Here is a 22,988-nt window from a genome sequence, read left to right as displayed (position 1 = left end):
ACAAGAAATACTGGCAGGAGAGTTTTGAAAGGTCCCTGAGCAGAAGCAGGGAGTGTGGAAAGCAGGATGCTGAGTGAGAGTAATCAGGGGAGCAGGTTGCTCCAGGGTGCTGCAGAACCTGGCCACATACAGCTCCAGAGGTGCAGGTGTGGGGCTGAGGTGCACGGCTGTCTGAGAAATCCTGATCTCTCCTGCAGTCTGCCTCCTCGTGGTTTCGTACAAACCTCTGTCAGCTCCTCCGTGCCGGGACTGCACACGCTGCTGGCACTCGGCTCTCTGCCACAGATCGGTGTCCTTAGAGAGGGAGATGAAAGAGGGATACGGGATACAGGAGGAAAATCGGTGCTTGCCTTCTCTCAGCACCAACTGTATGTTAGTCCTTGAACAGGGAAATCCTCCTATAGTCCTGCTGCAGCTGCATTTCACCTACAGAGTTTCTGGTCTGTCCCAAAGCAGGATACTGGGTTTTCTCCCTGTTTGTTCTGTTAGTGAGTTGTTATTTCCCTCTGCTTCACTGTCTCACCTGTCCCAGACTCCATAAATTTCAGGAGGTAACAGATTCCCCAGGTTAACCAGGATCCATCCACCACGCTGTCTCTTCCTTTCCGCAGCCCCAGAAACTGGTGTGTCTCCATTGCCGTGTCACCCCTTGATCCCTGTGTCCCAGCCAGCCTTGCTCTGCTCCCATGGCACGTCCCACAGGGCAGAGGGCCCTGCACTGCTCCCCCTGCGTTCTGTAAGATAAATTTCCATGACGAGTCAAGTATCCCTGCCAAACAGATCTCTTCTCACCACCTCCTTTTTCATCCTGTCCTGAGCTGACTGACCACGGCATCCTCATTGGCCCCTTCAGAGTCTTCCATGGCTCCAGCCTAGGCAGGGACATGAAAATATTTAGTGTGAGGAACCACAAGAAATCCCTGGTGTATCTCCTCCTCCTTGCACTTTGTCTCCAAGTGCCAGTTCTATGCTGGGGTCCCCCAGGAGCAGTTCTGGGTGGCAATGAGCATCTGATGCCATGAGGTTTCTGCACCAGTGGCCCTGAGCTGGATAGATAACTTAAAAAGCTGCAGCAGATGGTGGGCAGGTCAGAGAGTCTTCCCTTTTGCCAGAGTGTCACAGCAAGGCAATCACACCTTCACTGGAGATGGAAGGACCTGGGATAATTTCTATCTGTTCTTTGGCTTCAGAAAATCCTCCAGAGCTGCTGTTTGTCCTGAAACCTGCCCATTCCACAGAGAAGACAAAATTCATTCCACTCCATCAGTCACGGTTTGCATTTTCATGCAGTTCCTGAGATCTATGTTCAGGTGTTGTGCTGAGATGCAGAGTCCTCTCTGGTGGTGAATGCAGGTGGCTGGAGTTAGAAAACTTGGGCTCTGTCCAAGCCCTGCTGTGGATGTGCAGTGTGGTCTCTGGTGGGCTGGTTAGCCTCCATATCTCCATTTATTGTGTTCTCCTCCCTTAAGTGTGTGCTGTGGGGTGCAGGGACACTGAACACTGCTGCCTCTTGAGTGTTGGAAGGGAATGAAGGTGGTAGAAGGTGGCTTGGCCCAGGGTGACCACTGGTGATGAGGGATGGTCTCAGACTTCCTTGTCACGGACATCTGTCTGGATATGGGTCTGGGAATGGGATGAGTCAGTGCTCCTGACTGGGCTGCTGGAGATTAAGGGATTTGGTGGAGTTGAGCTGCTTTGGAGGAAGGACAAGCATGGAATAAATCAATGAGCCAAGCCATGGAAGTATCCATCAGCCTTAGCCCTCACACTCCAGCACTGCTGTAGAAAGAGTTTGTCATTAACCAAAGAGCAGAGACTGGCCCAAGTCCCTGCATTCCCTCCTTTTGAATCCATGGACTCCAGTCCCACTGCTTAGACGAAAAGAGAAATTCTAATTAACAAGCTCTGTTTTCTCCAGCCCTCTGCCCACCCCTCCAGCCCTGCTTTCTGAACCATGCCAGGCTTTATGGATGGCTTTTCCAGGTCTGAATGTGCCTCTTCCAGTCTGGCTGACTGCCTGGGGCTGCAGCAGGGACATGGAGGGAGCTGGAGTGTCCCCAGGAAGCAGAGGTGGGTGAGTCCCAGGGCACCTGGTCTAGGTCCTCTGTAGGAATGGATTTTGGAGCTGTCATTTTGGTCACTGTCCCAGTCATTGACAGCAGTGTGCGGAGTGAAGGGCTCCTCTGTGCTTCCCTACTTCCCAAAGGCTGAAGCCTGCTGGCACAGGGAACAGCTCTCTGTCTCACTGAGAGCCATCCCTGGGTTCCAGCCCTGCTTCAGGCTGAACCTCAGCTGGAGGAGAGGGTGAGGGTTAAGGTTATCTTGGTATGGGCAGCGCCCTGTTTCTGAATCCCTTCATGACAACTCAGCACAGAAGAAAGGACCTGGATAGTATTTCTACCTCCTCCTGGTCTCTCCTGCTGCTTTATTGTCCCAAAAGCAGTTGGCTCTCAACTCCAAGGATTTTTTCATCTAGTCTGGCAGACCAGTTAGGCACAGGGCCTGACAGCGGCCTACACATATGCCAGCACTTCCATTACTTGCTGGAACAGACCTCAGTCCACTCCTAGCAGCATCCCAGTGATGTCCAGGCAGCCCCTGGAGTGGGAACATTTATTATAACCATTTTGTCTCTTAATTAAAATGTCTTAATTGATTTGTAATAGTTCCCCTTTGGAGAAAAAACAAAACAAACAAAATCAAATAGTAACTCCATTAAGGACATTTTGTTAGGAAGTGAAACAGCTCCAGTAACCATGATGTTCCTGGCTCCTCTCAGATGATGGGTAGCTGCCAGTCTCCAGCAAAAGGAAATGGGCTGAGATGTGAGTGCGGGAGCTGGCAGCCAGTTGGTGGATGAGATGGAGAAAAAGAGAAGGGAGTGTCCACTGATGTGGTGCCAGAGCTTGGGTACTGAAGATAAATGGAACAGGCAAGCCACAGAAAAGGGGATGACAAGTGATAAAGTAACACTGGACAATGCGGAAGGTATAAATCCCAGATGGAGAGCGAGCAGGGAAAGTACAGCCACCCCAAGCGTCCCCAGCACTTGCTCTGTTTGCTTGGCTGACCTTGCTCTCTTGGCAGTAGGGTTTGCTTAGGGCCAGCGGCAGCAGCACAGGTGTCTGCCAGGGGGTCAGGCTCTGCCAAAGAGGCTGTGGCTGTGCCACCTTCCCAGTGCCCTGCTGTTCCCCTGCTCTGCTTTCCACTGCACCCACTGTATGGCATGGCTCTGAGCTGCCCTGTCCTGCCTTAAAAGTTGGAACCTCCCCTTGGTCTTTCCAAGTTTGGGGCAGCGGTGTTGTGGAGGTCTGAGACCACCCTTAAACAAACCCTGACCTAGCAGATCCACCTATTTTTTCCTCTGCTTCCTACCCTCCTAGCAGTAGCTACACGGTGTCCACTATCTCACAGTGTCTGAGCCCAACAACCTCATTTACAGGAACCACTGGCATACATCAGTCTGCAGAGTGAGATGTTAGGCAGGCAGTTGCACACAGAGAGGGAAGGAGAAAGAGTGCCAGCAGGGGTGGTTTTACTTCAGGCCTCTTCTGCTGGGCCTCTGCAGCCAGCCAGGCAGATTCCTGGGAGCTGCTCCTGAGGGGGAATCACAACCCTTGCTCTGAGGAGGGATTGACAGGACAAGCAGCCGTTTTAGTTTAGGTTGCAATGTAATTGCAAAGCATTCTCCCTTCCCAAGGACAGGCTGTCCTTAAACCTTTGGCTTGCATGGGACTTGCAGGAAGCCCACTAACATCCAGTCAGCAGTGCTCACATCTTTTCTGGGAAAATCCCAATTCCTTCCTCAAGGAGCCTGAGAAGATACCCAGCAGTCTGCCTCCAATTCCCAATTCATTTAAGCCCTTTGCCTCCCTCCCTTAGTGAAAGGGCATTTTCCCCCCTCTCTGCAGGTCAGAGAAAACACAGTGCTTTGCAGACCTCCCTGCCTGGGCACAGTGACGACTTTTGCTCACTTTTGTTTAAGTCTGCAGTGGGAATGGGGCCCCACTCACGGTGCTGGGGAGAGGGGGATATGTGAGGGGCCATGTCCACCCCTCTCCATGTAGCCCACAGCACTTCTGAGCCACGGAGGCTGAGGAGGAGCCAGTAACAGAGCTGGCTTTTCTCCTGCCGTGTTTGGATTCAATGAACACCCTGCTGTGACAGCACTCTGCTCTTCCAATGGCACCGAATGCCAGCCAGGGGTTCCAGGCTGCATCAGTCCTGGCTCCTTGGGCTCCCTGCTCCCAAAGCTGTCTCACACAGGCATTTGAGCACCACGTGGCAGGAGGCTGACGGACGCTGGGGCTCTGGCTCTCGGTGGCTGGATGTGCAGCAGCAGCTCCGTGGGAGGCTTGTTCACAGCTTCAGTGGTTTATGCCCTGCACATGCATGTCCCTGTAGGAGCTCCCTCCTCTGCTAAGCCAGTGGATGCCTGGGTGTCTCCAATATTGACAGGACAGAGAGATTCTTTCAGGGATCCTTGGCAGAATGAAGGTGGCACTAAATCATGGTGACAGTTAAAGCTTTGTTTCTTTATCAGGGTATTATGATTAGTGTAGAACAGAATTTATCATTGAAACAGCACAGGATTTCTACAAGCAGAATCAACATAGTACAATCTACAAATAGCAAAATACAGAATTTATAAATAATTTATGATTTCTAATCACCTAAGTAATACAGAATTTATAATACAACTTATAATTTATAATCACCTGGACCCTCTTCAGATTGGGCCAAATCCTAGTACATGATTTGTTGTATCATTGTGACAATCATAATGTAGACTCAAAAATCTTACGAAAGAATATGAGCTACTCACTGAATCTTTGGAGAAAGCAGAGGATGGTGGAGGTGTCCCCTGGCCACAGGGTCCATGGGTCTCACTGTCCAGTAGTTCCTTACTTAGGACTTGTAACTGTGCTCTGTGTGCTGTCAACACTTCCCGGTTCTGTGATGGGGACACAAACAACACCTGCCTGGCTGGGTGCCTGTGACCTTCAAAGCCAGCAAGGAAGGCAACAATTGCCTGATGCCTGGGAACCCTGAGACTGGCAGGGGAAGGAAGAAGAAAACTGGTTTGTCTAGTTGGTTCACAGGACCTTGAGGGGCTGATAATGAGGGCCAGGGAATGACTATGTGGCACATTTGGTCATAGAGAGTGGCTCATAAAATGGCATTAGTTGTGCTACCCACATTACTGGGAGGGAGAGCAGGCAGAACTGGGTGGATTGGGTGGTAGCATCACTAGCAGGTCAGTGGCAGAGACTTGTGCAGAGACAGGGGGAGAGATATTTTCACCTGGAGAGGTGAGAAATAAGAGACTGAAAAAAGCCTGGTACACAATCTGGAAATAAATAAATTGTTATGGGGAGGTGGAGAAGAACACCTTGACTTTGAGAGTGCCTTGTTTCTTGCCTTTCCTAGTTCTTAAAGCACTCAGGAATTTTTGCAGGCAAGTAAATCTCATCAAAGATGAGTGTCACCTGTACTCTCACTTCTGCTATATCTGTGTTCCAGACCTCCTTCTCCTTCCTCCTTATGGAAAGTCTCAGGCCAGGCATGGGACCATTGGAGGGAGCCAACAGCACATTCACCATGGAGAAGACAGCATTAGATGAGAAGCTGCCACATGGCTGGCATGCCAAGGACTTTGTCACTCCTACCCAGGGTCTCTCTGGGTCCCGCAGTGTTATGATGGACAGCACCAAGATCCTGGGGGTCCAGGTCATCTTGATTGCTGCCTACTCCCTCATCATTCTGCTGGGCTTCATTGGAAACTCCCTGGTCATCTACATCATAGTGAAGTACAAGACCATGAGGACTGTCACGAATTTCTTCATAGCTAATCTGGCCCTGGCAGACCTGATGGTGGACACACTCTGTCTGCCTTTCACCCTTGTGTACACCCTGCTGGACGAGTGGAAGTTTGGAGCTGTCCTTTGTCACCTGGTTCCTTATGCTCAAGCTCTGAGTGTTCATGTGTCCACTCTCACCCTGACTGTGATTGCCCTGGATCGGTACCGCTGTATCGTTTTCCACCTGGACAGCAGGATTTCCAAGAGGCTCAGCTTCACCATCATAGCTGTCATGTGGGTGGCAGCAGCTGTCCTAGCAGGGCCTCTGGCCATCTTCAGGGAGTACCGATATGAGGAAATCCCATCCATTAACCTCAAAATGGCTGTTTGCTCAGAAAAATGGCCCTCTGGTAACAACAGAGATGCCACCATCTACAGTCTGTCCATGCTCCTCCTGCAGTATGTTCTTCCACTTGCAATTATTTGTTATGCCTACACCAGGATCTGGTTCAAGCTGAAAAACCATGTCAGTCCCACTTCCAGGAATGAAAACCAGTGCCGAAGGAGGAAGACAACCAAAATGCTAGTGATGGTAGTTGTGGTATTTGCAGTCTGTTGGCTCCCCTTCCACATATTTCAGCTTGCCATCGATCTTGATCTGGTTCTTATCTTCCATGACTACAAACTCCTGTACACTGTCTTCCATGTTGGGGCCATGTGCTCTACATTTGCCAACCCCCTGCTCTATGGATGGATGAACAAGAACTACCGGAATGGCTTCCTTATGTTTTTCCGCTGCCAGAACAAGCCAGAAAGCATCCACACTGAAGGCTCGGTTAGAGGGAGGTCATATGTCTTCAGGGCCAACACCCTAAATGGGAGCATCAAACAGACTCCTGGCAATGGATCACTGCCCACGGAAGTTTAGGGATGGGACATCCACCTCCAGGATTGAGGCTGGCTGGGCCCAGAGACATTCTTGGGTGAATGCCTTTTTTTGACAGAACATTGTGCTGCCAATTATAGCTACAGCAGCCATGTAGAAATACCCCCTGTATCTCTCAAAACAATAAATCTGGTGTATTTTTGTCTGACCAAAGAAATGAAATTTTCCTTTTGCTGCGTTCAAGTTATGCATTAAAAAATAACCCGCAGAGAAGGCTTTCATTTAGCCAGAAAAACACACCCTTCTTGCTATTTCCATTTGCCAAAGTGGGTTGCACAACCTTTTACCCCCGACACATTACACATTACAAACGTGGAACTGTGTGTGACTGTTCATCTGCACGTCTCCCACACAAAAACCTTAATGATCCATCTTTAGCTAATGCCTCCAAGGGGAGGAGGACCTGCACTCTGTTCTGCAAACATCTGATTCTTAGTGCCATCACTCCTCTGACCTGGGGAGGGAGTGGGCTGGCACAGACTGAGCTGGGCAATCCATGATCTCTTGCCCAGCATTTGCATAAATGTGCATTTGCAGCCCACGGGATGTGCTCAAGTCCTCAGAAAGCCCAGGAGGTGGCAGTGGCACTACTTACCACAGTCTCCTTTACAAGTGCAGAAGCAGGGCTTTGGGAATGCCTCATTAGGCAGGACTTGAGTGCCAGCACCCGGGAATTAGCAGGGAGGAGAGCAGGAAGGGAAACAGATAGGAAAGAGCTGGAGCAGCTGATTAACAGGACTGAAACTGAACCTAATGGATTGCTAAAGACCCTAAGATGTGGCTCCTGCCATGTAATAACTTGACAGATGCCAACATGACCAGAGAGGCAAAACTGCCAACGAAACCATTCTGCAAGGCACTCAGAGGGTTTAAAGCTTTCCTCCTGCTGAGGCTGGCAGTAGTATGGGTCTGTACATGGCTGCTTCATTTCAGAAGACAGATGTAACCTGCTTGCACGGTTGTCACAGATGTGGTGTCCTCTGGCAGAAGGCATGGAGACTAAGGAAGATATATTCTTTCCAACCAAACTGTATGTTCTCCTCCTGAAGGCTTGTGTCAGCTGGGGAGTGTATTTTTAGCTCTGCCATCAAAGGAGCCTTGATTGCTACTGTGATCTTGGTGTCATCTCTAAAAGTCAGTGTTCATCAGATTGGAAAGTAACTCCCAGATGTAGGAAAGAGACTCAACAGACCTCCTCATTAAAAATAAAATGGAAATAGAAACTTTGATTTGTAGGTCTTCACTGAAGCAAGGACAAGAGGTAAGAAGACCTGCAGTACTGAGTACATTGGCCTGGATCAGGCTGCTGGGCTGTCACATCTGGGTCCTCAAGAGATCAATTGCCAAAGGGCTTATTTGAAATTCTGCCTCCTCTCCAGCTTGACCTGCCTCTGGCCCTTGTTCTCCAGCTCAGCTTCCAACTGCCACACTAGATTTTAAGCTCTTTGTTTATTTCTGATCTCTGATCCTCTGCTCCATTTTCCTAAATAGGTATAAGAAAGTTGTTTCTGGTTCCTTCCCAAGAGACATCGGTGCCAGGCAGGGGCTGAATACCACACTTCACACTTGGAAGCATGGGCAAATGGATGCCTAATAACCTCTTCAGCACCTGATCCTGCAGATCACAGCCTGGCTTTCTATTCAGAGAAATTCAGGATCTATGAAGATCCTGTCAGGAAGTCATTGGTGCTCCAGTAAACGGGTCCTCTGCTTCCTGACAGGCCAAGACATGATGGGAGAACCAAGACACAAGTTAACCCTGCTCATGTGAGTGCTGTGGAGTGGCAGAGGGAGTTTGCTGTTTCATCCTGACGGAAGGGGGAGGATATTCTCGTCCACAGCCCTGGTAAATTCTGTCCCTACTTAATGAGCTGGTCATTTCTACAATCTGTCCCTACTTAATGAGCTGGTCATTTCTACAATCCATCCTCCTGAGGAACTCTCCCCACCTTTCCATCAATCTCCAATATACAAGGAAATGTTTATGTTTCAAAAGTAGCTCAAATGGGTGGAAAGAATTCAACTATTACCAATAAACACTTCAAAAAGTGATTTAACACTCAATAATATAAGTCAGAGTAAAATAACAAATTTAGCAGTGCAAGCTTGGAAGCCAATCATGCTGCCAGGCAAGATGGATGAGGAGCTAAATTGCTCTTCTAGAGGCCTTGCCAAAGGTTTTGTCCTGTGACACCACACATGGTATCTGACTGCAGAGCAAGGCAGATAATGACATTATGAATGACTGTTTAATTTTGAGCCCAGACTTTTAAACTAAATATGGATAAATAAATAAATAGATCCAAGTTCTTAAAAAATAAATACTGGCAGTGGCATTTACAGGGCAGAGGAATTTTTATGCTGGAGCAAACTGAGAAGGAGAAACTATTTACTTGAAGGGTAACAGCAAGTTCTTGTTTGCTCTGTTTAATACACTTGTGCAGCTTCACTGATAGATTTGTGCCAGTGAGCTCGCTGTTTTTTACTTGCCATTGGAAAAAGTTACAACCTTCCACACCCACTGCTGGCAAGGAAAACAGCTCTTAGTTGTGCATACACATTCCTGTGGAAAACCACGATGCCTCTATTGAGGGAAAGTGGCCTTAGTGTCCAGTACCAAACAGAACAAGAGAAGGCGGGGAGCAAGGAAGAAAAGCTGCTTAACAACGGGTGATCACAGCAGATAAAGAGTATGTTTTGACTATTGTGACTGCATAGAAGACAAGAATTAATTTGTTTCCATGAAACAGAAATTGGTTGGAGATGAAGGTTCCCCAAATATTAACACTCTGCTAAAGATGGCCTTACTGCCATGATGAGCTCCATGAAACCAAAGACCAGCAGCTTTTAAAGCTTTTTAACTATTTAGAGCTCAGGACAGGGTATGACCCTGCTCTATGGGTGTCAAGGGGGTATCCTTTAGTAGTTACAGATAATCTTGGAGTCATCTTCCCATGCTTGCTCCTTGTCAAAGGCACATCTGTGACTGCCTGGCCAGCTGGGCTCCTCTCTGCAGAGCTGGCCCTGGTGTTACTGACGTGGGACAGAATGACTCCTGTCACTGGCACAACAGCTGACAGGGATAAGGTATTTCATTACAGAGCTGGAGACACAGTGACAGAAATGAAAATGAACAAGTGTTTCATGAAAGCTTATCTGGAAGGCAGTGTTGTTCCTGGTGGGCAAGCAAATTTCCTCTAGGGCTCTTCCTGATTCTTGCTGACATCCTTCTCAATATGCTGCTTCACTGAACTGACCCGAGGATATTTCACAGCTTTTAGGAAGGAGATTCTGAATTCCCTTAGAAATATCCTATTTCTTATGCTAGGACACTCCTTCTGGTCACATCATACAAATCTTGTATTACAAAATGTACCACGGAACAGTTCTTAATTGCCTAGAAAATTATTAACTTTGAATAGACACAACACATGGTAATGCCTCTAGCTATTCCATGCAACCATTCCTCACATGCCAGTCAAATCCAAGAACAGCTGAGATGTGGCAACTTCTTAGTTTAAAACCAGCAGCATCAATAACTGTTGTTGCCTAGAACAGGATGCTCTAAAGCTCTTGAGAACCAGAGTCTCTTATCAAACTTCCAGCCTTGACAAAGTACACTGAAATTCACAGAGCACAGGCTGTGCTTTGGACACAGGAGCCTTTCTGAGCACCAGAAATTTTGCCTCTAAAACACTTAGCTTGTTCTGAAAATCCCTTCACATTTAATTTCCAAAGCATACATGTCTGGAACGAGGTAATGCACGTACAGAGAGCCAAGGTTTGGGCTTTTTACTTTTCCTTGTTTTAAGACAATATGGAAAGCTGGCACTTAAATCAATGCAGGGCAAGCTGGGTCCTTTGGTCAGGGCTCTCTCAGAATCAAAAACGTGACACACTCCTGCATTTGTCTGAGCTTCATCCTGCTCCTAGAAAGGCCAAATTCAGCCCCTCATGGCTCTCTGCCTTACAGTAATAGGTGCCCTCTCCCATTCTCCATGGAAGCCCAAGCAAACAATGTCAAATGGCACATGTTTTATTCAACACACTCACAAATGTATCAGCAGAAACACTGCTCTGAGCTTTGCACAAAGGCTCTATAGGGAAATATATACTAGTCCAGGAAAGAGGCCATTCCTCTAGCAAATGCTAATATGCCGGAGGGGCTGGAATGAGTTCTGTTCTGCTGAAGGAGATGGCAGACAGTTCAGCCTTTCCCTTGATATCAGGTGTTAATCTTATCGTTGTTAACAGCCAACATGGTCTGAAACCAAATTAGCCTTTGGGCAGGAGCTGGGGAGTTGGCGCTGTCTTCGCATGCCTTTGTCTTTCAGTTCTGTTATTGTGTGATTCCACCAGGGTCTCTGAATGTGCTGGGTTTTAAATAAGGCCCCATAATCAGCTACTCTGGTGAAAATCAGGAATTACTGCAATAATCTGGAAAAAAAGAAAGGATTCTGGGTTCATGTGGGTGAGCAGAATTTGGTCCCTTGCATTTGAAAAAACCAAAGCTTTGTCTTCCTTTCAGTTTTCCCTTATCTAGCTTGAGATTCTTCGAGTGCCAAAAATAATATTGCATATTACTGCCAGAATATTTATCTTTTTCAGCTCATTTCAGAGACAGGATTTGTTCAGGAGAGCCTGGGAGGGGACAAAGGCTAGGGTTTTAAAACTCATCCTTATCTCTAGTCTCAGTGTTTTTTAAGTTAAAAGACAAATCAGAAAAAGACAAAGTCACTCACACCGAGGGAGGTACCAGTTTATCTTCAGACAACACAACTTCTATTTAATTTTCCATCCAGACACCCCATCACCCTTTGCCAAAGTGTTGAATGTACACGGGGCTGGATGAGGTTGGGGGAGGAAAGCATTTTTCTGCTGCTAATAGCAATATCTTAGTGTCACTCGTGATTTATAGCCAGCAAAGAATGCTTTTTCTGGTCTATGTTCTGTTCACTGTAATGAGTTCAGAAGGAAGAGTGCAGATGCCTCATGGAGCTCACAGGAGGAAATCTTCATTAGTCCAGTCCTCTCCAGTGTGGTAGCAAGGACTGGGAACATTAGAGGAGAAACCCTCTTGTTTATAACTAGCTTATTGAAGTGCACAGGCATGAAGTTGTCATTGTGTCACTCTGCTAATGTGTCACCAACTTTCAGACACTGCTCATCTTCAAGATTCACAAGCAGCTCAGCCACATGGTGCTTCTTGCTGGTGTAGGGAAGGAAGAAGGAAATTAGGACACAGAACAAGATATTCAGGAGAGGATGAACCCTTGGATGAAATCTGGAGGTTACACGGTTCTTCATGTAACCTGGGGTAGATTGCTGGCTCTGTTGGGAGCAGGATCAAAGGGGAGTGAACTCTGCCATGGTGCAGGAGGAACAGAGCCTCTATCAGATTAGAGACAAGTAAGAAATAACAGCAAGCCTGGATCCATCATGTCCAGTACTCTGTTGTAGATTGAGGCAATAAAAGAAGCTATTTAGGGAAAGCACACTTGCTTGGCCACTTTAGTCATCTGTTCCCCTCACATCTCTAACAGCAGCCACAATTGTCACATCAGCTGTGTTAAAGTGGACATCCCTGCCGAGGGCATTTAGTGTCTATGTCTAGACTTTTTGTTTGTGATTTTGTCTAATTACTCCCTGACACTGACAGTTCTGTCTGCTTCCCATGGCAGCCAGTTCCAGAAGTTCAATTCCACAGTGTAAAAAAGCACTTCCTTTTATCTGTTAAAACCAACCCCCTATTAGAGTCAGCAAATGCCAGCTGGTTCCAGGACTATGAACTTCCTGAGCAGCAGCTCAACCAGAGCTTACCTAGGGCCTTCTTCATTTTACAAATGTTGATGCTGTCCTCATTTTCCAGCATTCTTCTCTCCTGCCTCAAGTCAAGTCTCCTAAGCTTCTTCATCCCTCATCATCTTGTTTGTCCTTCTGTGGACCTCCTTTAGTTTCACAAATACCACAATAAGCTGAATTTTGCTCCTAATTCCTGTGAAGGAGTGGGATCTATCTGCTTTGTTCTGACCTTGCTTGGGATCAACCATATGAGTGCTTTTCAGTAGGTGAGGAGGAAGGACACCTCTTGAAAAAAGTGTCAGACTGCCTCTCTCTGGCTGCAGCATCGCTGTATTCTTAATGTAATCTCATTACACTGGTCACTGAGTCAGTTCAGTGAATCGTGAAATGCATCCCCAGTTTTGTTTTTGAAGGTGAGAGACAAAAGGGCAGTCAGATCCCTTCCTCACCCTGAACTCTGTATCCAACAGATTTATCCAGGGGCAAGACTGGAGTCTAAATGACCCTGATACTGAACAAGTGTCATAGATCACAGCTTCATCCATCCATTCCATGAAACAGAGAAACGAGGAATTATGCATTTCAGGATAAGAGTGATGAGGTTTTGTTACTTGGCAACTGTAGCTCCCACACATTTTGGAAAAAAACTGAGAACATCCTGTACCTTGGAGAAATCAACCAGCTTAGGTGAGGAGGAAGGGAGCTGGCAGCAGATCCCCAAAACTTTGAGCTGGAAAGATCTCGTGAGGCTTGTGGAAGTAAAAATGTGCTTTATGTCTTCATGCTCCTCAGTTTGTCTCCTCAACATGACTCTCTGCATCAGTTTCTGGGCTCTTCATGATGAAATAATCCATTGTTCTGCCATTTCTGTCTCGCAGAGGCATTTCACAGACATCTGAATGAGCTCTAATCCACCTGCCAGCTGCAATCAGCACACAGCATGGCTGCACTCCTGTCAGCCAAGATTTGAGCACCAGAAACAAAAACCTTCAAAGAGGAATCAGCAAGAGATCTGCATGTGGAAACTGGGGAGGGGGCAGTCAAACCTGAGGGTTTGGTGAGTGTACATACAGAAATAGCAAACCCAGGCAATGAGGCCAGGGTAAAGTTTGACTTGCCTTCAGCAGTGGCAGCTGACTTCAGATAAGAATTCAGACATGATATATTAAAATAATAATTTAGGGCTTCAGTTGCTGGGAGCCAATCTCCACGGCTGAGCTCAGCAGGCGGCTGTGTTGCCGGACCCCAGCTAATGCTTATGCAGTGGTTCAGCATTTTTGGTCCAGTTTTGTTACTGACAACTTTGCTGTGTGAAATCCCGTTTCTCTTTCCTAGGTTGCATATAAGAATCCAGTGGTTTCAAAGAGCAGATCTCAGGTCTCCAAGACAACCCTGCAGTAACCAATTAAGTAAAGGTAAGGTAAGAAAACTACCATGGCAAGAACTGATTGAAACGGTCTGTTGCTTCAAGGAGTGCAGCAACATGAGATTGCTACAGTGGCAAAGATGTCTTATTACAGTCTTTGTAAGGTCTGCCTGGCACTGCAGTCTGTTGTGTGAAATTCCAACTGGCTTCATGTAAAATCAGTGAGAGCTGAGTTGTTAATACCCAGTATAATATTCCAGTTCATTTGGAATCCTGGTTTTTCTAATTATGTCATTAAAAGGACATGTGCTAATGTCACTGCAACCCAAGCAGCTAGAATAGCCCAGCAAGAGCTTCTCTCTGAGACACAGCTATTAAAGCACTGCTCACACATCTCCCAGAAAGTGGGGAGAGGTTCTGGTGTATTTTCATCATGTGCATAGTATAAGAAAAGATCATAGGAAATAAATGTGAGGGAGATGGAACTTCTTTGGCTAAACCATTCCTGATCACAGGGTGTCTCACCTCTTCCAAGGCTCATATGATGGTGGTTTCATCTGCTTCCCACACAGTCTAATGTGAGCCCTTCCTAATTGTAACCAAATCTCCCTTACTGCAACCTATCATTTCTTGTCTCCTGGCAGACACAGATAATAGTTTATTACCTTTTATACTGCAGTTTTACCTATATGAAAGGTATTATCATGCACCTCTTCCCCCAGACTAAATCAAGTCACTTTTTTCTGTGCCTCCTTGCAGGTCTCATTTGCTGCACCTCTGGTTGTTCTTGCTGCTGTACTCTGGACTCTGTATTCAACAGCCAGGGGCCAAGGACTGCGCTGCCACGATGAGCACGGAGCAGGTGATGTGCAGGTACTGTGTGCAGAGAGCACGTTGGGAGGGAAACAAGTGTCTGTTCTCACATGATTTGCCTACAAGCAAATCCTCCACTGTCTTCAAGTACTACCAGAAGGGACAGTGTGCCTACAGCGCTTGGTACAGGTGTGATCACATGAGGCTCACAGCCCTGGGGGGAGCCACAGCCACTGTGCTGCCCCTGGCAGTCCCCCACAGCCCCTGAGCGTGGGCCCACCACCACACGGAGCAAGCAGAAGAAGAGGGCGCTCAGGGACAGAAATCTGTGGCTTGAATGAAGAGCAGCAGAGGCGTGGTGCCCTCAGGGTTGTGGTGTGGTGCAGTGACCAAAATAAAAATCAGGAAGTGAAACCCCATTACTACTTGGAAGCACTTTGCAGTGGACTGGAAGATCCGGTCGCTGGGAGCTCCTGTGGTGACAGGGAGCAGCTGTGTCTGTACATGTTGGAGGGAATGTGGCACTTGGGAGAGTGCTGCCTGTACCTCCACAAGGTCATGGGTGAGCTATGTGGTGCTTCACCCTTCCAACCAAGAAGAGAGGAAAGCTCACAAGATGATGTGCATGGCAACATTTGAGCTCGACATGGAGAAGGCCTTTGCTTTCCAGGACAGTCAGGCCAAGGTGTGCAGCATCTGTATGGAAGTGGTGTATGAGAAACCACCAGCCTCTGAGAGGACGTTTGGGATCCTTTCCAACTGCAACCACATGTACTTCATCTGGCAGTGGAGATGTGCCAAGCAGTCCAAGAAATCCATCATCAAGTCCTGTCCAGAGTGCCAAGTAATATTCAAGTTTGTCATTCCCTGTGTGTACTGGGTAGAAAAGCAGAAGAAAAATGAGCTGATTAAATAAATAATTTAAGCAGAGTGGGGAAAAAGCCCTGCAAGTACATTGAAAAAGGGAAAGGAATGTGCTGGTTTGGAAGAAAGTGTCTTTGGAAGGAAGTTTTGCAGGCAACAAAAGGGCTGAAGGAGGTAACAAGGTTCTACAGAAATGTTAGGTTCTCTGAACAGTTGCTCTGTATAGTGGAATGCACAGCTGGGAACTACTCTTTCCAAACACAGTGACTACTTCTACACTATGGCAGACCAGGGTCTTTGTTTCACTGTCAGCTGAGCTATTTCCATGTTCTGACTCATCCATGGCTGTTTCTACACCAGTAAAAGCAGCAGCATTTGCAGCATTGTTCAAGCCCTCACAGGTGAAAATAATTATGAGGCAGAAGTTTCCACCAATGTGGAGTTTTTCACTTTTCACCTTGTGGGTGTTGCCTTATGTGTGCAGCTCTGGGTATGTTCACAGCATGACCATGGTTCTCTAGGACAGAGGGACACAAGTGACAGGAGGCCACAGTGATCATGTCCAAACCTGCCTTTCCTCAGGAACCTGGTGCCTCACAAATTCTCTGAGTCAACCTCAGGACTATTTCTTGTGCTGCCTTCACGTTTCTGCACTCCCCATCCCTGTTGTGAGTGCAGCAGTCACTTTCTTCTCACTGTCCTGTGTAGCTCCTGTTCAGGCAACCTTCCACTTTTCCTTGAAGAACAGCACTTACATTATACTTCCTTGTGGATATAAAGTACAGTTCTTTTCAGTTAGTTCTCTCTTCCAGTTTTGTTAAATCCCAGATGAGCTGATCTTAGACTGCTGAGCCTTGCTTTCCTCTTCTGTGAGACAGGACAAGTACAGCACCCAGAGGCTTGTAAAACCTGTCATCTGTGCTGCAGCAGCAAAAAGCATTGTCATTGAACACACTGTCTTACAATAATTGTGTTGCCATCAGCTGGGGATCTAGGAGGAAGACCTTATGTGGGAAGTGCTGCTAAATACTCAGAGAAAAGCAAATTTTGAATTCTCAGGGGTAAATATTTATTCCAGACTCTCAAAAAAGTAGTGGTTTGTAAATCCAGGTGTGGGAGGGTTTTTAGCGGTGACAGTGCCTGGAATTTTTCAGCAGCTTTTCTTTCTCTTGTTGAGACTTCTCATTAACAAGCCCTAACAGTCATGGCAGCAGCTACACAGGTGTTCTGTCAAATGGAAGAGCTGGGGCAGAAACTCCTTGTTCCTTCCAGTGCACTCATTACTGTTTTGTCTCTTCAAGTTCTCTTTCAAGTCATAGATTCCCCTTGGATCCTTATGGGGCCATTCCACGGATGAATGAGCAGCTGCTTTCTGTTTCTCAGCACGTATCTCCCCTTTGTTACATTGTTCTCATCAGGTCTGGTCACACTCCCACATATTCTGATATTTCTGGTACCCTGCACCATCTTAGGAGAAATAAATTAATAATCTTCTTTCTTGCATGCACACCTTTCCCTGTGCCCACTTAAAAACTAATCCTGTGGCAAAAATTCTTCAGCTCTGCATTCAGATAACCGGTCATCTATGAAAGCAAGTTAAAAATGAGGTTCCTAAGCAGAATTTAATATACCGTTGTTGTTGCAGTGACTGTAACGCAGTGCAGATTTGATGTTTTAAAGCCAGGGTTACGAGGGCGTGCACTCTTATCAGTCTATTTGATTTTAAAATCCTTATCTCTGTTGTACTGTAGGCATTGGGGTAGCTCAACCTGCTGGGTTAATAAAATGTCTCTTGGATCTCTGTAGCCCTTTTATAACATCTAAGACTATTTGAGTTTCATGGTCACCACAATGCTATACAGGGCTCATTCCTTCCATTCACGGGTCATTGTGCTAATAAATATGAGATAGATGCCTTTGGGCATTAACAAACAGGTGCAGCCCTGCAGTGTGACAAGGAAATTATTTTGGCTGGGACTTTCCAACACTATATTATCAGAGAGGACTGTATAAACAAGTCAGTGCTTGTTGGAAGGAAGCATGGGTATGGGACTTCATTCCTGGTTGCCATCCTACTTCACAGTCCACAAAACCTCTCTAGGACTGTGGATCTCTGAAGGCTGGAGGCAGCTTGACTGTGTCTCTCCATGCAAACTGTGCTACTCTGGGTCTGTTCAGGGACACTCCAGAGTGATGAATATGCCAAGTCACTCCAAGGTATTATATGAAAAGAGACCCTGGCACCAAGTTCAGCTTGACAGAGACTTGCAGACATTTAGAAATGTGGTCATGCACGCCAAGATACAGCTCCAAGTTCCTTTAATTCCTGCAATCATCAGACAACTGCTGAATGTGATAAGGCAAGGATTTCAGCTCAAAATGGACTGGGAACAGGGAGAGGAGTGGAGAGAGACAGTAGACAGATACCAGGCAGGAGGTGCAGATGTTAAAGCTTTGATGTTCTCCCCGTCAGTGGAAAGAGTGGAGTCGAGATTAGCAGCATTGTGCTCAGTAATGGCATTATCCTGCTCAAAACACCAGGAGATAGAGTTGTGCTGAATGTCGCTGTGTCAGGGTACTTGATCCTCCACCCAGTTGCTGTTTGAAACCAGATTAACATCTGAGACTAGGATTGCACCTTTTATACTTGACAGTGGGAGCTGGTTATTGTTTTCAAGCTAAGTGCCTCCTTGCTGGGGTGGCATTCCAGTACTTGTCCCAGAGCAGCAGTGTGGTGTAAGCCAGCAGCTCCCACTGAAAGGGAAGCTGGCCCATTTCTCCCCTACCCGTGCTCTGATGGTACGGCACTGCTGCAACACTGTCAGCATCCCAGACATCCCTCAGACATGACACTGGACAGCACAACTGAGCCTCCTTGTTTTCACAGACACTGCAGAGCAGGAGAATGAGCAAGACTCTGGAGGGATTCAGATGTGTTCTGTATTTCCCAGACAAGCTCTCCTGTTGCTCATTGCATCTCCAGGGGAAGATATGAGTGCAAGGAGTGGCTTGTTCTGGTGGCTATCTCTTAAAAATATGTATTTAATTAGTTTGTAGGAGGCAATATTGAAAAACCAGTGCTTTGGGAGAAATTAGTGGAATTTATCATGGATCCCAGGTCCTGGGATCCTGTTCATTTTGCATTCTGAGATCATCTTTGAGAAGACTCTGATGTCTCCTACCCAGTAAAGCTCTACCATTATTGAGACAACCAGCTGTGGTGTGCCAGGAGAGAAACTGCTGACTCTTGCTTTCACCCCTGGCACTGTGCTGCCCTTTGCTCCTGCAGTGAAAAATGTGTCCATAACTGTTGAGCTTGGATGGGTTACCCTTCCTTCTCAGACCAGGGCAATAGAGCAGAGGAGGCTGCTGTTCTGCTAAGTTCTTTATTTCATAGTCTCATAGCTTTCTTGAAGGCAGAGTTCGAAGGGGGTTACATGATAAAGGCAAGCAGTAACAGCAAACAGCAGGCAGAAAACAGCTTCTTCTTCTATATGCTCTCTATCTTTTCTTACAGAAGTGTGGATTATATTTGCTAATTAACCAATAAGATTAACACATGATTCTAGTTTTCTTTTTCTTAACCTATCCTGGTCTAATTCTACCAGTCGTAAGCCTTACACAAGTGTTACACAGGTATTACACAGATTTGTGTGTACAGTTTCTATCAGCTCTTATTGTTTATGTGAACACTCTATCTAAAAAATGTGAACAGTATAATTCTATCTATATTTTGTCTAAACTAAAGAGTTCTGTGAAAAGGTAACTCTGCTGCAGTAAGAACTGTGTTTAAGGTCTCTGCTACAGCTTTTTAATGTTTAAGACACTTAGCATATATTTCTACTAAAAGTTAAAAAATCTGTATTTCTATTTCACTTTGGTGTGGCTTCATGTATCTCAGCTTGTCCAAAGGTTTTAATTCAACCCCTGTGCTTTGGCTTCCCTCTGGGCCTGAGTCCAGAGGAGCTTTCACTCCAACACATAACTTCTGTCAGCCTTTTGAGGGAGCTTTAATCAGGCAGGGGTGAGGACCAGCACTGCTGAGATAGTGAGGCTCAGTTTTCCCAAGGAACCTTATCCCACGCTCCCAGAGGTCCTTGCTGCTGCAGCTACACAGTGACCAAATCCCAGCCTGTGCCAGGTAATGTACAGCTGTGTGTGTGAGGTGTGTGCCTCCTGTCCGCACTGTAGGGCAGAGACTTCAGACAGGGTCAGCGAGAGAATATGGGCCAAGACCTTGACTTGAAGATTCTCTTTCCTTGCTGGGTCTAATTTCCTGAAAAAAGATTAAGTTATGGTATGGGGCCACCCTGCAGTCCTGCTGTTTTGGTGACAGCTATGGGGCAGCTGTGCTGGAAGATGCAGTTTCAGAGAGACAGGAACAGATGCTTATCTCAGTCCAGTTCACTGGTCTTGGGTTGAGAATATTTTAGGGCACCCCAAGTCATGCCTGACTGTTCTGAATTTTCAGGAACACTGAACAGTGAGTGACTCTGCTGGGTTGGGAGATACCCATCTTCAGGTATTCCTTTTAATCTCTTTATACCTCACTTCTTTCATCATTCAGGTGGGAAGTGAGAAGCAGCCTTTACCTGCCTCCCATCACATACATAATTACTGTTGTTGAGGAGGCTTCACTGCTGCTGCTGGCAAAATCTCAGTTCAGAGCTGCACCCTCAAGTGCCAGAGCTTTGGGTAGCTTTTCCTTCACAAACCACATAGATCAAGTCAGGCTTGTCATCGTGAACAGGCTCAGCACAAAGGACACTCTAATTCCACCTGGTGATGCCTTCATAAGGGGCAGCTCCTTATTAATGAATGATTTCACCATTCAGTGAAACACATTTCTGTACTTCACAAGTTGTGAAGGGATCTGAGCAAACACACTGCGTTGGGAACAGCAAAAAACACCCAACATGGATCAAAAGCATCAACATGCTCATAAAAGGAAGGAGGGAGTTATCCTGATTCATTTCAGGAAGATGTCGTGAGTGTGCCACAGACAGACCATACTCAGGGCTCCACAGGGGTTTGTGCAAGTAAATAGAGAAGACAACTTACAAACAGTGGGAGAAAACTCAGAATCTTTCTTGAGGCAAGACCATTTTTCTGGCTCACTGGGGACAGCTCCAGCTACATTGGGAATAACGACACATTATTCCTGATATTCCTAAGGAAAGAAATGAGTAGGACCCAAATGTTTACTTAAAGGAAATATATTCTGGATCCTATGAAGAGTCAGACTTCATCAAGACTTTGCCTTTAATAGCCATCAGCACTGGATTCAATCCTCTCTAATACACTCCTAGGGTGATACAGGGCCTTGGGGAACTTTTCCTAGCCTTTTAGACAGTTTATTCTTTAGACAGGAAGTTGTTTAGCTCCTATTTTTTTTTTCATCCTGACACAGTTTTTTAGATGGGTGCATTATCCATGGGAAGTTTTAGTGGATTTTGGATACTTGCAGATATCCTGTGGTGCTCTGTGATCAACTGGCAGTAAAGCTGGAGGTATTTCTTCCTCTGAGCTTTGAATGGTTATATTTCCATTTCACTTTCCAAATCTGAAGAAAATTAGTATTTCCAATTTCAAAAGCTCTCCCCATTCCTTTATCATAAGTTAAGAAGAAACGGGAACGCTTGGTTGGCCTGTTCTGCACTGTTCATTATTTTACACAAATGTATCACTAGGTTTCTCCTCTTCATAAAGTCTCTACAGACATGCTTTTAAACTGTACTTCTGATAGCTTTCATTATTTTCAACACCTAACATATAATACTTTTATGCCTCATTTAGTAGAAAACTGTAAAGATCAAATTTCCGTTTAAAATATGGAGCCTTGTAACAATTTTTTTAAACAACTAAAATAGAAGTCATATGAACCATTGCTTCTCTTTTATTACTTAAGAAAAAAAAGAATAAATATCTAGAAAATGTTTTCTGTATCCTTTTTGAAAGAAACATATTTCACTGACTGTAAAATAAGTGCTTGTTTGCCTGCTGAGGAAAAGATTGTTTGGATGGCGACTAAGGAGCCAAAGCAATTTCAAAGAAGAGAGGTGGGTTCTGTTCTATAAACACAGAAATCTCAAGTGCTGTGTGTGGCTAGAACAGCCCCACAGAGAAACTGAAAGTTTTATGATCCTAGAAGATTAAATGAGAGATTGGTGCAATAACTCTATTGGTTTAATGTATGCTTTGTTTTGGATAAAACGAGAAGAGATGTTGTGCTGCCTAAATCAAATACTTTTGGCCCCTTTTCTTGTTGATTTTGTGCTGTGACATCAATAACAGCCATTTTTAAAAGCCCAAGGCTTATTTTGTTACACCCACCCCCCAAAACCTGTGCATATAACCAGAAACACTGAAAATGTTAACATTTCTGAGATCCTTGATGTTTGTTCTTGCAAAGAGCTCCCAAACAGACCAGCATTCATCAGAAATATAACAAATCCCTTTGTTGCTTTTCCACTGGTGCCATTTTAAAAATAGTAATATCTTTATTGCAACACTTCTGAGGGAAAAGGGCTCCCTTACCCTTCAACAGCCAGACAGATACTCCTTCTGTGTCTCCAGTCCTTTGGCTGCTGCTCTCACACCATGGTGTTACTGTCAGCACAAAGCCCACGGATGGCATGGTGACATGGGAGTTCTAGCGGATGTGTGCAGAGCAAGAGGGATACGCTCAGTGTGGTTTTACTCTCAGAGGAAAGAAAGACCCCCACAGTCACCAGTGCAGTGTCAGAGCAAATCTCAGGGAGGTTTAAAGCAGCGTAGAAGGACTAATGGCAACTGTCCTTGGTGACTACAGCTGGCAGCAACTCCACCTGGCTACTCTTAAATCCCCTACCACAACTCCTTTACCACAGCAGGACCCACAGGGGTTTAAGCTCTCCACCTCCACGGGGAACACAATCCCCCAAAACCCTTGGCAGTGTTTTTCTCCTTGCTGCCATGCTGTCTCAATCTCACATGGCTTTTGTTTCAGGGGATGGGGTCATGAAAGTCTCCTGGAAACTGGTGTTGTTCAAGGGCTGACACAGAGACGATGTCACATTGCACTCTGAGACGATGGCTCTGCCCCACAGCACTCACACGACAACATTGTGGTGATTGAATTGGAGCCGGGATGGAGCCTTGGAAGGCTTGCAGATGGGGGAGCTGGAGCTGGATGAACTGTTACAGAATAGCTGTTACAATTTCTCGTCTATTTAAGCAGACTCTGAAGTCAACTCTTCAGAAGTAAAGGCTGGTACCTGCTGCAGTTCTGTGTGCCTGCCTGTCTTTTGAACTCCTTTCAAAGAGGCCCTTGTACTTTGTCAGGAAAATGAAGAGGGAGATCCCTGTGTAATCTCCATCAATACCTTTCATTTCCCAAGGTAATGATGCCTAAAGT

At 46.1% G+C, this 22,988-nt stretch overlaps 1 protein-coding gene and 1 pseudogene across 1 annotated transcript; both read left to right on the top strand.

Moving 5' to 3' along the window:
- The first annotated feature begins 5,002 nt into the window (after positions 1-5,002).
- On the top strand, positions 5,003-6,895 carry LOC116451716 (neuropeptide Y receptor type 2-like). Its single transcript, XM_032125387.1, has one exon. The coding sequence runs from the start codon at positions 5,479-5,481 to the stop codon at positions 6,727-6,729; it is 1,251 nt and encodes a 416-aa protein (XP_031981278.1). The 5' UTR covers positions 5,003-5,478; the 3' UTR covers positions 6,730-6,895.
- A 7,379-nt stretch (positions 6,896-14,274) lies between these two features.
- On the top strand, positions 14,275-18,990 carry LOC116451717 (annotated as a pseudogene).
- The last annotated feature ends 3,998 nt before the right edge of the window (positions 18,991-22,988 follow it).

Source organism: Corvus moneduloides, chromosome 15, assembly GCF_009650955.1.
Source record: "Corvus moneduloides isolate bCorMon1 chromosome 15, bCorMon1.pri, whole genome shotgun sequence".
Classification (NCBI taxonomy): Eukaryota; Metazoa; Chordata; class Aves; order Passeriformes; family Corvidae; genus Corvus; species Corvus moneduloides.
The sequence above is the reverse complement of the archived record's forward strand: the minus strand, read 5'-3'. Positions and strand labels throughout refer to the sequence as shown.